At 34.9% G+C, this 16,498-nt stretch overlaps 2 protein-coding genes across 2 annotated transcripts; one reads left to right on the forward strand and one right to left on the reverse strand.

Moving 5' to 3' along the window:
- The first annotated feature begins 4,085 nt into the window (after positions 1–4,085).
- Positions 4,086–6,718, forward strand: LOC117317882 (putative ATP-dependent DNA helicase Q1). Its single transcript, XM_033872850.1, has 2 exons — positions 4,086–4,715; positions 4,957–6,718. The coding sequence occupies exons 1-2, from the start codon at positions 4,273–4,275 to the stop codon at positions 6,134–6,136; spliced, it is 1,623 nt and encodes a 540-aa protein (XP_033728741.1). The 5' UTR covers positions 4,086–4,272; the 3' UTR covers positions 6,137–6,718.
- Positions 6,719–8,183: 1,465 nt separating this feature from the next.
- LOC117317883 lies at positions 8,184–12,577 on the reverse strand. The gene is made up of 6 exons (XM_033872851.1): positions 12,052–12,577; positions 11,231–11,665; positions 10,838–10,976; positions 10,282–10,362; positions 8,491–8,612; positions 8,184–8,300 (listed from the first exon to the last, which is right to left on the reverse strand). The coding sequence occupies exons 1-5, from the start codon at positions 12,556–12,558 to the stop codon at positions 8,572–8,574; spliced, it is 1,203 nt and encodes a 400-aa protein (XP_033728742.1). The 5' UTR covers positions 12,559–12,577; the 3' UTR covers positions 8,184–8,300; positions 8,491–8,571.
- Positions 12,578–16,498: the final 3,921 nt, after the last annotated feature.

The following is a 16,498-nucleotide window of genomic DNA, read 5'->3' on the forward strand; positions in this document are numbered from 1 at the left end:
TAGTCTGTTGTATTCCCTTGGTCTGAAGTTGTGCCCATTCAATTTTCAGTCTGATCAGGGAAACAAAATGACCAACAAGCAGCCATATTGGAATTTGACAATTAAGTTTGTTATCACTATCTCTTAAAACGTACTGGAGGGATATTCTCAAACTTCACATGTAAGGTCAAGGACACTGGGTCAGAACACAAGGTCACTCTATCAAAAGTCAATTAAGATTTTGTTTCTTTATACTGATGGACATTTTCAGGTCATCTAAGAAAAAGTCTCAAGTGACCTATTGCATCCATAAACAATTAACATTTTCAACTTCTTCTCAATATCCTAGAGGCCCAGGGTCATTGGCACAGTAGCATGCTGGGATGAAGGGCTACCAAGATTTTTCAAATGAAAGTTCAAGGTCTCAAGGTCAAATATCTTAATATCTTTAATGACTTCTTCTCACTTGTTCTGGTTTAGATGAAAACTAATCCTCTGAAACTTAGGGCAAACATGTTCAGTGTTGGCCATCATTCTGATTAAAAACCAAATATAATCTCTATAATTGGTGAACTCGGATATATATCTTCAACACAATAAAACTACGTCAGCAAATTATAGCAGCATACTATCCATGTTCTAAAAAAGAATGTTTCAATGGGGCAGTGATGGTCGGCCCGATACCCAGACATGATCATAGGGACAAATCGTCTATAAGATGCTATGAATACCCGGATCTCAATGTATATACATGTACATACATGAGTGCGAATTGTACACATACATACATACTAGTATATAAACGAAGTCCATGAAATAAGGTGACAATTGTGTCTTTCCTAACCTGTCTTGCATCTACTAATCCACATAGATGGTATGTCTTGGCCTCTCCGAGAAGCTGAGCAAGAGATGTTCACCTCGCACTTCATTCTGAATTCAGTTTATCCAACAAAAAAGTGTGAGTATTGAATGCAGCTTGCATTTGTACATATTGATTTCTTTCGGGTAAATTTTCCTCAAAATAAAAAAGAAACATATAAAAACAATGTTAAATGTGAGTGGTTATATCGAGAAAGAAAATGCAATATTTGCCATAACGTAATGAAAGGATATTTAAAAATCATGAAACCCTCCAGTAAATACTGTATTAGTGTGATCAGTACAGCTGGGATATCTTTTCTTTAGTTTTAGATTTATAGTTTTAGATTTACATGCTTGTTCATTGTTTTTTCGAATACAGTACTTATGTTACTCCAATTTAAACTTGTTGAGTGTAACTTGTGTACAATCAGTGTATTTCTCATTACTGTATCAGTCAGTTTGTTTGGTGGCCGGATGGCCCAGTCGTAAAGTCACATCTGATTTGACGTGGAATGGAATGGGGATCACTGCACGACAACGTGGGTACTCCGGTTTCCTACCACAGTAATCCCTCTCCTCTAAAATCAAATGACACTGATCACCCCCCCCCCCCCCCCCCCCCCCCCCTTCTTATTAGGTAATGAGCAAAAACAACAGAGACAATCGACATTAAAAACAAACCCATAATTCTAACTGAAATCGTACAAAAAAAAAAAAAAAAAAAACGCAGCACAGAAAAAATTGTTTCAATTACTTGATAATAGCACAGGTAAATCACAGGTGTATGTTCTATCTAAAATGTGCTGTTATTCAAGAAATCTGACGAACGGTTCGACAACAATCACAACTGCATTATGCACAACATTGGAGAAAGGTGTATCGTTCCCCTAGTGCATTAAGGGTGTAACTTCGTCTTGGAATATTTTTATTTAATTCAAAGCAATTGGTAAAAAAAATTGTTTTGTGTATTTCCCGATGTGAATTTTAAAAAGATCAAATACAGTAAAACCTCGTTATCCTTTTTTTCCTTCGAGTTAAGCAGTCAACAAAATTTGACCTGTAACCAAACGTTGAAGGTCAAACATTTAAATCTAAATCATCTTGAATTATTCACACAGAAAATCATGTATGTACATGTTGTTATAGACGTTTTAAATCATTTCTCGTACATAATGTATACATCGGATTTATACATGATACAGTAACTGTATATAAAATATATGTTTGTGTCCGTTATTTGAACGATTGAATGTCTTTCTTCTTTTTAACTATTTTGTTTTCAAACTACAGTTTGATGCCCCCTGTAACTATACGCACTACGAGCTGTGATGAGAGAGGATCCTTGATAAAATGTATTTTTTAGATTTATGATGATTATTGGAAGAGTATAGAATGAAAATCTATCCGACTAAATAACAAAGTGTTACTAGAATTGTGTAATACTTGATACATGAATTTGCTTATGTTTAACAACACAGTCTAGTGTTTCTAATCACTTATTGTTTTCTATGTATATGTTGATAGTGTGATTTTGTTATTGCCGTTGCGATGGTAGACCCCCCACGATGTGTGTACGTACATTGTAAATTGAAGTTGAAACTTCAACGCTAAAATGTCATGGTTACAATGATTATAGTGTTCGATAGATTTGACTGATGATGGATAAAACCAAAAAAGTACTCATTACATATGACAACTCGCTTAATTCGAACATTCGGATAACTCGAAGTTTTCTCGTGGTCCCGTCGACTTCGAGTTAACGAAGTTCTACTGTATTAGTAAATAAGAATGTTTTATCAAAATTGATAATATGATTAGGATTTCACTATGATAACCACAAGAACTCAAAATACGCACTGGTAAAAAAGTTCTGAATCTCTCGTTTGTACAACTATAATTCCATTTATCCTCACTTGTTTCGTTCAGCATGTGTACAGGCGATAAACATCTATGCATATAACACACGCCAGTATTAAAATTTTGATGATTATATTTTGACACGAAGATAAGCAAGTCTTAATTGAATACAATCATTTAGTTTTACTATTCTGGCTGTCTACTGCAATTCGAGAACCTGCAATTAGGCATTACCATCAGAAGCAAAAGGAAAACTGGACCCGGTCGGGCAGAAGCTTCAAAATAACTCTCTGGTCCAACGTGTTAAAAGGTATAGATAAAACTCACGTGACATTTGACGAGTAGAAATCACGTGACAGTTGACGAGTAGTATAAATTTCGAAGAGCGAGGAAAAAGTAATACCGACAGGGTTATAGAAGCACATTATATGTTATATATATATTTATTAGCACAATGTATCATATCAGAGACATATATATGTCTCTGATCATATACACTATGTGTTGGTGATCCGAAGATTCCTGTCGTAGTTGTACCGAGAGAGATATATATAATATATGTACAATTCGTATCCATGTATGTAAATACATTGCGATCCAGGTATTCATATCATCTTATAGACGACTTCAAGGAAATGATCATGTCAGGGTATCGGGCCGACCATCACTGCGCCATTGAAATGTTCTTTTAAGAACGCCGATGTGGCGCAGCGGTATAAGCTGCGGGTATTTCTGGCTAGGCGATTGGGTGCCGTAGATCGTGAGTTCGAGACCTGCTCAGGGCAAGATTAAAAAAGTTGTCTTCCTTGTCATTTGTGTTGCTAAGTTATATATATATATATATGACAGTACAGACAAGTAAATTGTCGAATTTTCGAGGCAAGCTGTCCCTTTATCAAGACACAGGTAAATGATAGACATATATATAGACATATACATGGGATACAGCGTGATGCCGGAATATTAACACATCTAATATCACACGGTGATAGTTTCAAATAATTATGTTATATATACTGGATATTAAAGACATGCTAATGTTTCTAAACCCAAGTCGATATATAAGTTATTGTTCGAATATTGCAAAGGCAAAATAACAACCATTCGTAGACAAATTGTATTTGGTTTCTAATTTAACACCTAAAACGAACGGGACTATTAGTGACGCATATTTGCGGTTTGGAACAAAAAAATGGTAAACGCTACTATGTCTTTGCGCACACAATGGAAACAAGATTATCCTGGATAGGGGCGATATGAGTTTTGTATCAAACTCATAACCGAAATGTTTATTGTCTTAGGATCAGTACCATTAACGTTCATTAAATCCATTTTGATTTGGATGTCAAGATTTGTTGCATTTCGTGAAATGATAGCCTTGAACAGTACCATACCCAACTTCGCTAGCCAAGGGTGTTCAATACGATACTCTCCTATTCACCCTTGGCGGATCTCACGACAAAACCGAAGTTCCCGCACTGCGCCACCTGCTGGATAATCACAGTTGCGTCCCTTTCATTTACGTAACGCCCGACCAATCAAAATGCTCGTACTATTGAACAATGAACTGAGAAAATGGCCGCGCCCTTTCAGCAACAAGAAATTGTGTGCAACAAATTTAAAATACAACAGCTTAGGTCGACACAGATACGAGCAATCAGTTCAGTTAATGAAGGGAAAGACGTTTTTGTCGGGACAAGAACTGGGAGCGGAAAATCGTTGGCTTATGAAAGTTATCCACTGTTAAACGAAGGGAAAATTGTGCTTGTGGTTGCGCCTCTTGTTAGTATCATGGACGAACAGTGTCGTCGTCTCAATGAACTAGGATTTAAGGCCACGTATATCGGCAAGAGCAACGGCGACAACGATGCTATTTTAGCTGGACATTTTGATTTCATATTTGGCAGCGCGGAACAGTTAGTGGAAGACACAACATGGCGAGCTATGCTAACAACTGAACCCTACCAAAGCAAACTTGGTCTTATAGTTGTAGATGAAGCACATACCGTAATAAAGTGGTAAGTTTAGAAACTATTAATATATGTAGCACTTCATAATTAGGTGTGAGGTTTCCTGAAAACTTATCAATTTATTATAATTGAAGCAGAGAATGAAATACAAATTATGTCTTATTTCAACTTCATCACAATAGTACATCGATTTGAAAAAGAAAAAAAAAAAAAAATTAGTCTATTGGAATGTCTTGTTAATTGTCTATAAACAAACCATGCTAAATGTTAAATATTCTTTAAATTAAAGGGGCCAAGGTACAGACAAGGAAGGACCTTTTCGAGGTAGTTTCTCGAGGATTGGAGAATTAAGGTCCCTGTGCAACAAGGTTCAGATCCTTGCTCTGACTGCAACTGCAGGACCAACAGAAAGAAGAAGAATCATGAAGAGTCTATGCTTCAGATCAGAATCAGACATTGTTGTCGATTCTCCAGACAGACCGAACATAAAGATCACCACCATCTGTATCCCTAACAATGATGATCTTTCAAATGTGTTCAAATTCTTGATTGATGACTTTCAAAGAAAAACAATAGCGTTTCCCAGGCATGTGATCTTTTGTGAAAGCATAGCAAATGTTTCTAAGGTGTATTTAACTTTTCTTAAACATGTTGGACAGCTGCGTAATCATTTTGAAATGTACCACAGCAAAACAAATGATAAAATCAAGGAACAAATTAGAAAAGACATGTCAGAAAGTGGTAATATCAGAGTTCTGATTTGTACGAATTCGGCTGGTATGGGGGTGAATTTTCATGATGTGAACAACATTATCCACTATGGCTTGCCAAGAGAAATGGACACTTTTGTGCAGCAAATGGGTCGAGCTGGTCGCGATGGAGGATACAGCAATGAACTTGTTTTGTATAAGCTGCACAAAGGACATCTAGGTAGAGTGGAGGGTGAACTAGTAAAACTTGTAAAAGATGATGTCACATGCAGGCATAAAACACTGTGTGATTCATACGTGACTGCACATGCACCTATTACACCTAAACATAAATGTTGTGATGTTTGTGAGAAACAATGCGATTGTGGTGAGGAATCCTGCCCCGACATCCATAAAGTGTTCACAGTTCATGACGATATCGAGGATGAAGATGTTGAAATGGAGAGAGATGTGACAGATGAAGACAAGAAAATACTGAAACATAAACTTTCTGTGTTAAAGTATTCACTTGAATCGGATCTAAGCAACATTGTGATGAAATCAGAAATACTGCATGGAATAACTGACCAGGTCATTGAAGACGTTGTGTCAAGCTGTCATAAAATTTTTACAACATCTGACGTTTTGAAAATGTTTCCAGTTTGGTCGTTTGAAGTCGCTGTGGAGATTATGACAGTTATAAATACTGTAACTGGTGACACCGAGATGTACAATATGCTCTCGATGAGTGATGAAGTTTCAGATGATGATGCTGATTAGTGAGACTTTTGTCATAGTACTTGTTTTTATAATATGTACAAAGCATCAAGAAAATTCATTTGTTCTACTTTTTTTCTGTACACAGTCGGGAGTCATATTATGGCAAAATATAAATTGTATATTACTAGTCGTCACAGCATTTATTTGTAAATTGTTGAAAAAAGAACAAATTTTAATTATAATGAATTGCAAAACAACAGGACTTGCTTCCAACACTACATTTTATTATCGGTTAAATCGACAACAGAATTTATGTGTTGTTGCATTGGAAATGTATGGATACAAGTTTAGACAATGGTAGAAAGTTGGAAATTCTTACAAAAAAAAAAGTATTAATCTTGACAAAGTATGAATGTAAGTGAATGATTCATTACTTTATAATTCTACCTGTTGTTTTAATATAATTTTACCTTTAATTACAATTTCATGTAATTGGACCAGAAATAGACAATCATGCAACATGACTCAAGATTATATGTACAAACTATATGAGACTGAGTACAAAGTATTACCTGTAATTTGGATTATCTTATATATGGCCAGTATATATTTGTCTGCATTAAATATATTACATGAAGTATAGATGTCAACTTTTCGTTTTGTATTTTATGGAAAATTTCTTTAACAGAGATGAATAAACATTTTCATGATGACAGGTGTAACATTTCATCATAGAGACCACAGGAGAGATCAAACAGTACATGGATGTACTTTGAAATACAAAGTGTCAAAAGTCTTATACTTTGCTAATACTATGACATTCCTAAAATGGAATAGTGATGCCATCATGCATCTAATGCAATCCTTCAACTGAAAGGCGTTCTTTGGCACGTGTTACCCAAGTATGAAAGTCTTGGACCTTTACCCTTGAATAAATGTCCTTAAAGCCACGGAATGAGTGGAATTCACGTCCAGGAATGTTCTCCATAATACCTGCCTTAATTAATTTTTCAACTATAAGACTAACATCGCCAGCTTTTGAAACTACAGGTCTTTTTGTTCCAGACTTTTTTGCATGGCCTTGATTTGCTATATTTTGCTTTATAGCATCTTGTACTTGGACAGTGAGTGCAGCTTTTCTTGCACTTTCATAGGTTGCATTGGAACCCTGTGCTTGCACTTTTTTCTTGATTGCTTGCACTTGCAGTTCAACAAGGTTGTCATTTGGTATGTTATGTCCTATGCCACCATGTAAGTTGGATGTACAGTTCCATTTATATTCAAACGACATTCTTGGTGAAAGAATTCCATAGATATAGGCCAAAAACTTGAACAGCCAGAGTTGATATTTTGTATGCCTCCCAACATTAGATAGCAGTAGTTGGAATTTGGCTGTTTCTGTAATTCTGTCACCATCCCCCATTTTATAGGCATCCTCAATGTCCCGCAACAGCAATGCACACTTCATAAAGGAAGCTCTGTACAGGGCGATGTGATCAGGTGAATGACCATCCTGTCTGTCCACTCCAAATGTCCATTCATGTTCCCTGCTAAGATGTCTTTTCAAGAACCCAACTTTCTTGAAAATTTTGTTGCATTCCACGCACTCGTACCTGTTTCCTACATGATCGAACATGTCTTTTAGTGCATCATTTTGGACGTTCAGCTCTGAATACTGTGCATTAACCATTTCCAGGTCTGCAATTATGAATTAAAATTCACAATATAAATGTAGCTTTACAAATTGTACATGTAGACTTTAAGAAATGATCCATCTCTCAGAAAAGTAAAATTGATTAATATTTGTTTTCCATGGTTAAGATATTTGATTTGTTTTTCAATAAATGAAAAACTAGCAAGATTTTTTTATAGCATTCTACACTATTTTTTTCAAATAACATTAAAACTTGAACAACTTGTAGAGAATATCTTCTCCAGATATCTTCATATTGCATTTGTATTAAATAATTTTCTTAAATTAATTAAAAATTAAAATTCAACTTTTTATAAGAAATGCACTCAACTGTTTTCTACTTTGATGTACTTGTACAAAATATCTTTTGATATCTGATACAAAAATTTGTATCGGGTATGGTCATCCACAATAGCAAACAATGGTTGTTTCCTGTTGGGTTCGGCTTCCATCTCACTTTGACCCAAAAGATGCATACAGGCTGCCACAATGTAAGAGTCAAGGACATCATCCATAAATGAAAAGTGAGCCCTAGAACATAAGTCACATTTAATTTCAAGTTATGAAAACATAAAGAGTTTCCAACTTGCACATTAACTAACTGAACATGATTTTCTACTTTACAATTTTACGGATAAATGTAGAGAAAGTTTATGATTGAAATATTATTGAAGTTGAAATTCACTTTTCTAACTTTTTTAAAATTCATTTTTATGATTACCTGTACTTGTCAATGACACTTTCTGCACCTTGGACATCAATACGGTTGATGACATTCCTCAGGTTTGCTAGAGTTCCTTGATCAGTTGCTGATGACTTGTTGTAAAAGATCTGGTAGATCAACTGAAATACAATAAAAATGAAAAAAAGTTAAAAGAAGAACGCTTTTCATACAGATTTCTATTATAAACCAAAGAAAAAGTCTATTACCATTAACCTTACAACTTTATCAAGCATTTATTTAAAGAATTAATGATGATATTAAAAGAAAGTATTACTAAATACATTTGTATCACAAGAAAAATACAACATTTTATATTTTGCAGAACACTTTTACTATTGAGTTAATGTTGAACTAAGAAACAAAAAAGAAAAGATTGATTTCTTGACATAATTAATGAAAACCAGATTATGACTGTTTATATATCAATATTAGGGAAGCAGTGTTAGTACGGAACAGGACATGCAAGACTCAACACTGGTTTTGTAGTATAGACCCAAAAATTAACACCATGAACTTGCATGCAGTAAAAAATAAAACTTAATGCAAACACAGATTGTTAAAGTCAATAAAGAGATCAACATCACAAGGGTGTTCATTTAATCCCTGGAAAAATTATGGAGAGATCTTCTCTAAAGGTGAATTGTAACCCTATTTATTATGATATCATTTTCATACAAGATTCATTTGGTAAGTTTTCAGCATTTGTTTACAAAATAAGAGATATTTAGAATTTCATCAAGACATTTTTCTGAAAAAGGGTAATTGAGACAGAGAAAGGCTTCCTGTATGTTGTTCAGTGAGGTAGCAACCAGCTACTACAGAGAACATATCCTCCCTAAAGTGACGCTGGCTATTCCCAGGGTGACCAACTTGGCAAACTAACAAATAATTTGTATGGATTTTTTTTTAATGTTTCCATTTTTATTTTGTTTGATTAGGATTCATTATAACTGCTGATTTACGCGATACATCTGTGACATGTTCTCAATCGGGAAGATTCAAACACCCAGGTATGTGAATCAAAACAGTTTCTAAAAAGTATGCAAGAAAATTGAACTTATTTCAAAATTATATGGCATTCTGAATTCTAATCTACATCTACCTAATAACTTGAAAATTGTAAAACATGCCTTGTAACTTGAACAATGAACTGGTTTGACTTCAACAGGATTACCAAAAGGAGATTCATCATTCTATGAAGTCCCTCAGGCCTATGCACAACTCCTGCAAGTTTCTCAAAATCACTTGGACTGTTCAACATTGCTAACTGAGCCCAGTATGCACGCTCATTTGTTAGCACATCACCACCAAACACTTTCTTTTTTATGACAGAAGATTCAGCATCGTGTGGGATATATCTGTTATGGATATGCTCTAAAATACTGATCATGTCTTCTGTTTTGTTCTCACTTTTATCTAACAAGTCTAATATGACAAAATTAGATTTCTGGGAAGATTCCTTCATAAATGGGTGTTGAAGATACTTTGGCACACAGCATTCATATCTCTTCAGATGATTTACATGCTTAACCAGAACCCTCATGATATGAAATATAAATCTCTCCTCCAATGACTGACATTCTTCCAAACTTGGAATAAACTTGGAGTTTTCTAGGAGACTGATGTCAGCTGGTGCAATGTCGGAAAGATCAGGATTAGAAATGCGTTTTTCAACACCAACCAGTAAAAACCAGTGCCAGCTCTGCCGACGTTTTTCTTTGGTCATTTTTGACACACTTCTGGTAATATCTATGTTATCCCCTATTATATCACTAGACTTGCTCCTACCAGATGCCTTCTCAACTGCAAGCTGTGCCTCTTGTGTCTCCCTTGTGTCAGTCTGCTTCTCTACAGCATGATGAGCAGGTTCTAAATCAAAAGACAGCATATTAAACATTAATGCATGAATGTATTATATCAGTTAAGTTAAAAAAACATAAAATATAAGAAAATTATTAGTGACAATGTCAAACAAAAACAATATTTATTATAGATAAGGATGTTATAAAATACAAAACTCTGTTTTCATAGTTTTACAAGGAACGTTTTAACTTTTTAAAGCATTAATTTACTAATTGAATTTGCCCTAGAATTGATAAAAAGTGTATACATTAATTATATGTAAATAATTAGGCCAGTCTGATTAAATCTGATATAAGAAATGAGATACTGGAAGTAATATAAATTGCTTGTATCCTATAAAATTGAGAATCTGAGAAAATATCAAATGAAATATTAGAAATACACATATTCATTGTACTAGAATACTTATGTATATCTAGTTGAAATTTTTTTTAAAAATCATGCCATTCCTGTGATTCACAACTCCAATTTTAATACATACCATTGCACTCTAACTCAATTTTCTCCTTGATTAACAAGTCTTCAATTTGTTTACTTTGGTGATCCTGTAGCTTTGACTTCATTTTTGACATTGCTGATGTGGATACACACACACCTAGTCTGTTCAGCACTGCAATACACTGAAAGTAAACAAAAATAGACAAAGTCACAAATGATGAAAAAAAATTAGAGGTATTTTCTTTTCATTTGTATTATTTAGTTCTAAAGAACTAACTTGATATATATAGAGGCACTACATTGATTAAAATATGAAAATATTTTCAAAATACTTAATTTGAAAGTGTCATGTCATGTCATGTAAGTGCATCAGTATAATTATATTGCATAGTAGTGTGAAATGACAACCTTTATATAGCATTTACAATCCACTAACCTCATCAGTGGCACCACAATGGTCCAGTACCTGTCCGATCACATGATGGAAGGCTGTCATGTGTGTATTATGGAATTTCAGAATAAGAGCGGACACTACTGCTTCTCCAATTGATGAGTTCTTTACCAGGGTTGATATAAGGTTATGAAAAAATGGTGCCCATATCTTTACTTCAGTGATGATGTTTTCAAAGGAAAATGATGTCAGATTCTTGTGGTCTATTCTTCTAAATAATGACAGATTTAATGTTGAAGTTAATTTAGAAATTTCTTTCTGAATGTCTCTCAAAACACATTTTCTGATTGGTTGTTGGAGGGCTGAATACACACACTTGGCTGCTCCTGGTTTACCATACATGATACTTTTAACCATTGCGATGGAACCCTTTTCCCTCAATACTTTTGACCTGACCTTGTCCTTGATTCTGTACAACACCTGAAAATAATAAGGCATTTGCTTAGTTAGATAAAGCATTGGGAAAGGAGAAAACTTAATTGAAGGTCCCTTCAATTATATTATTCCTGTAGTGTACTATACGATATTCATAAAAAAATATCTCGTTACCTGCAATTTACATTATGAAGGACATAGTTCAATTTAGTTGTCACCGGTACTCGGTTTATGATTCTGAGTAACATATGATATCAGTTAAAAATCACTACACTATAAATTAAGTATTCAGATACATTCTAAAACCTTATAAAAAAATCGGGGTTATTGATGTACAGTCCCTACTCAGAATCCCAAACTAAGCCTCTGTAACGTACCGAAAAAGTAAAATCTTAAAATGTCTATTTCTATTGTAATTATTTAATACATACCTTGATCTTTGATGGTGTAAACAGTTTAACTTTCACACCGGTTATAGCTGGCTTTGACGTTTTAGGTGTCGAAGCAGGCGCTGTTTGTACAGCATGCGTAGAACGTGAAGGTGTAGTCCACAGAGCCTTTTTTGATTTCCTTGGTGTTGGAGTGTGCTGCAGAGGCTTAGGTCGCTTTAAACTTTTAGGTGTTTGTGTTTGTGGCATATTTGTCAGATATTTGTCTCTGAGTTCTGAAACAAGTTTCTGTTTTTCATTCTTCAGCGTTTCCAATTTTGTTACGAGATCGAAGTCGATTTTTGACAATTTGTTTAATTTTGTAAAACAGAATCCACATACATATTTACTTTTACCATCGGTTTGGAGAGCAACATACCCTATCACTTGACTAAGCTGGTCGAAAACATTAAATGTAGGGCCAAATATAATTCTTCTCGACTTCGCTGGCAGCTGATTGTGACACACACGACATGTCTCCGTGGGCGCCGCCATCTTTGTTGTGTACATTTACAACGCGCGTTTTAATTGGTCGGTTAAACCTAACCGCATCCAATCAAAATGTAGCAGCGGGAACTTCGGTTTTGTCGTGAGATCCGCCAAGGGTGAATAGGAGAGTATCGTATTGAACACCCTTGGCTAGCGAAGTTGTACCATACCTGACTATATGAAGTGTAGCAGTGACCATGTGATGCCGTTTGGGTATTGCGAGGCGGCAATGACATATGCGGCACAGATTTTTGGAAATGTTTTCGAATGATGAAACAATTTGCCGCTGATAACCCGGACATTTCTGGAGATGCTTTGTGATGAGGGCTCTGTCTCCGACTTTTGTGACGGGTTCTACGTCACAATTAGATACATGTAAGTATTCAGCTTGGAATCACAATATTTGGCTAATCCATGGAGATACATCAATTACAAGTACATTTTACCTATTATTGGATTTGTTAGCATCCTAATTAATGGATTCACACTATTTGTTCTCGCTGCACGCATGTCAACGAATTGCAATGTTTTCTTTTTACAAATGAAGTCCCTGTTTGATGGACTTGTACCCGTAATTCAACTTCCTGTTGTTCTATATCTGTTGTTTTATGAGGGTAATGGTCAAACCCTATCGCCTTTGTATCTAAATATATCTGTTGACAAATGTTTTTCCATCAGTGTTCCAAAGTCTATCAGTTCTTATTATGCTTGGAATCGCCTTTCAAAAATGCTTCATTGTGACTTATCCTTTTAAAATGTAACGTTATATGTATTTAAAAATCAAATATGCTCGTTTATATACAGTGATCAGTTTTTGTGTCATCGTGGTTAGATACGTACCAGAGGTTATGCTTTCGTTTAATATGAAGACAATAGAAATTTCAGTCTAAGTATGATGACAACATTTTGATTACTACAATGTTTCTATTCCCGTCTGAAGATAGTAGTCAATGGCTTTTGAATGTTTATCAATTTGGATTCATAATAAGAATGGCCACCACTCAGGTTTTACCTTTCTCCTTCATTTTGACGGTCGAGTTGTTTTCGATCAGCAGGTACATTCGGTCTAGAAAACGACTACAGAGAACATTATCGTCATCTGACAACCTATTCCAAGCAGAACATATGTCACTTACAAATGTTTGTATCTTTACCATGGCTGAATTACCAAATACGATAATATCACTGTATTATTGTGTACAATCTGATAACATTTTAACGCAAAAAAGTGATATGGTAGCTACAATATTCAACACGTGGCTTTCCGCCTTGGGTAATTTATTTGTATGTATAATATTTAGTCAAAACTTCAGGACTTATTGTGCAGGCCTGATTCGGTGTTCGAAATTTTATCAACGTTCCTAACTTAATGAAATGTCTTAACCTATAACATTTTCATGTGAAAACAGTTTAAGCGGAATCTCAGTTAAGGAATCTCCATTAACGTATGTAATACTTTTCTATGGAAAGTTAAGTTAAGGAATTCCCTTTAGTTAAGTAGTGTTGATGAAACTGGCCTCTGGAATTGTTGTTTAATTTCCATCACCAATATACATCGCTAGTACTGTCATGTTAGAGAAACTGTTATTTCATAGTCTAATACATTCAATTATTACTCTTTGATTTGGTTTGTTTTTGTTTAACGTCCTATTAACAGCCAGGGTCATTTAAGGACGTGCCAGGTTTTGGAGGTGGAGGAAAGCCGGAGTACCCGGAGAAAAACCACCAGCCTACGGTCAGTACCTGGCAACTGCCCCACGTAGGTTTCGAACTCGTAACCCAGAGGTGGAGGGCTAGTGTTAAAGTGTCGGGACACCTTAACCACTCGGCCACCGCGGCCCCTAACATTTACGTAAATCCAATGTTATTACGGTATCCTAAATGTTCAAAACATAAAAATCACTCAAAAAAATCTCACAGAATATGTGCTGTAGATGGAACTACATTTTTTCTGTGTGTGTTATGATGGTTTCTGTGTGTGTTATGATGGTTACTGTATGTGTTATGATGGTTACTGTGTGTGTTATGATGGTTACTGTGTGTGTTATGATGGTTACTGCGTGTGTTATGATGGTTACTGTGTGTGTTATGATGGTTACTGTGTGTGTTATGATGGTTACTGTATGTGTTATGATGGTTACTGTGTGTGTTATGATGGTTACTGTGTGTGATATGATGGTTACTGTGTGTGTTATGATGGTTACTGTATGTGTTATGATGGTTACTGTGTGTGTTATGATGGTTACTGTGTGTGATATGATGGTTACTGTGTGTGTTATGATGGTTACTGTGTGTGTTATGATGGTTACTGTGTGTGATATGATGGTTACTGTGTGTGTTATGATGGTTACTGTATGTGTTATGATGGTTACTGTGTGTGTTATGATGGTTATTGTGTGTGTTATGATGGTTACTGTGTGTGATATGATGGTTACTGTGTGTGATATGATGGTTACTAAGACAATTATATCATTACTGTACCAGAAACTGTCTCACACTTTCCAGCGAAAACGGCTGTTCTCTCTCCGACGTCACTCTCGGGTAACATGAAAAAATGCATTTAAAAAAAAATATTGCATGCTTAAACAGGTTTAATCAGAAATATTCATAATGTAAATATAAGGAATGAAGTTATTTTCAACATTCACGAGGTCATAACAACATTGACTTCTGGACATATTCCATGAATCGCATGGAATATGTCCAGACGCAAATGTTGTTATGACCTCATGAACGTTGAAAAGAATAAATTTCATTCCTTAAATATAATCGATAGTATCGGGGGAGGTAATAACGTTATCAAAGACAATAAAACATGGAGTAAATATGTGAATATCAATTGCATTGACGTTGACTAAGTCACAAATACTGAAAACAAAATATCTTGTTTTGATCTAGTTTCATTCCATCTTGACATCTGAGATATAAATTATTGTTTTAATAACTCGGAACATCATTTAGAATAATGCCAAATGATATAATCTTTCTCCTTTGATTTCAACAGACTTCTGATCTCCAAACTTTGAAGTACAGGCTTGGATTAAAAACTTACATAGAAAATGTAAGTCATATACTTGATCTATAAACCAAAAATTGAAATTGATTCCCCTAATATTTGAGAAAGGTGATTTTTTTCCTATTTTATTAACACAACAAAATCACACGAAAGAATAAAAGATAGAAACAACATTACGATATTGAAACTGTGGGATGTATTACAAGCATTATACAAGAATCGTATAATCCGTAATATGTTTCTAAGCTTGGATCTATCAGTAATTGTTGATATTCTTACGCTCATATTACATACATGTGTCTATTCAACGATTCCTACATGATGGTCATTTGTTTTCTGTTTTTATACAGTTGTCAAATAGATGATATCTTAACGCTTATTCCTTCTTCTTTTAACGTATAGACTAATAGCTTTATTTAAGCATTGAACGGCTTTCAGTTGGCATTCATATTGACCATGAATGCCAACTGAAAGCCGTTCAATAGCGCGCTTCATGTTGAATTTGCCTCTGTCCAGTTGGCATTCATATTGACTATGGATGCCAACTGAAAGCCGTTCAATGCTTATATTAACCATCTGCGATTTTTCATTTGTCGTGTGATTTTTTTTTTTTTTGAAATTTTCAAATTCAAATTTCAGTTGGCAGTTCATAAGCTGGTGAACTCGCAACTGAATTGGTAGGGTTATATAGTGGCAGTGCCATACAATGGTAAATGTAGTTTGATATAATCCCTGTGGTGGTGGAGTTAGTTAGCATTGGCATTGGTTAAAAACACCGAGCTACTTCGTTTGTTTTATTTTGCTAAATAAAACTTAAAATATCAAATTGTCATTGCCAAGTAAATATTGTCCGATGTTAATGAAAAGTAATGTGTAGGTTTAGTATGACTACATAAACACAATCCTGAAACCCGTTTCCTGCTTGAACAAAAATATGGTAGCTTT

This window comes from Pecten maximus, chromosome 19, assembly GCF_902652985.1.
Source record: "Pecten maximus chromosome 19, xPecMax1.1, whole genome shotgun sequence".
Classification (NCBI taxonomy): domain Eukaryota; kingdom Metazoa; phylum Mollusca; class Bivalvia; order Pectinida; family Pectinidae; genus Pecten; species Pecten maximus.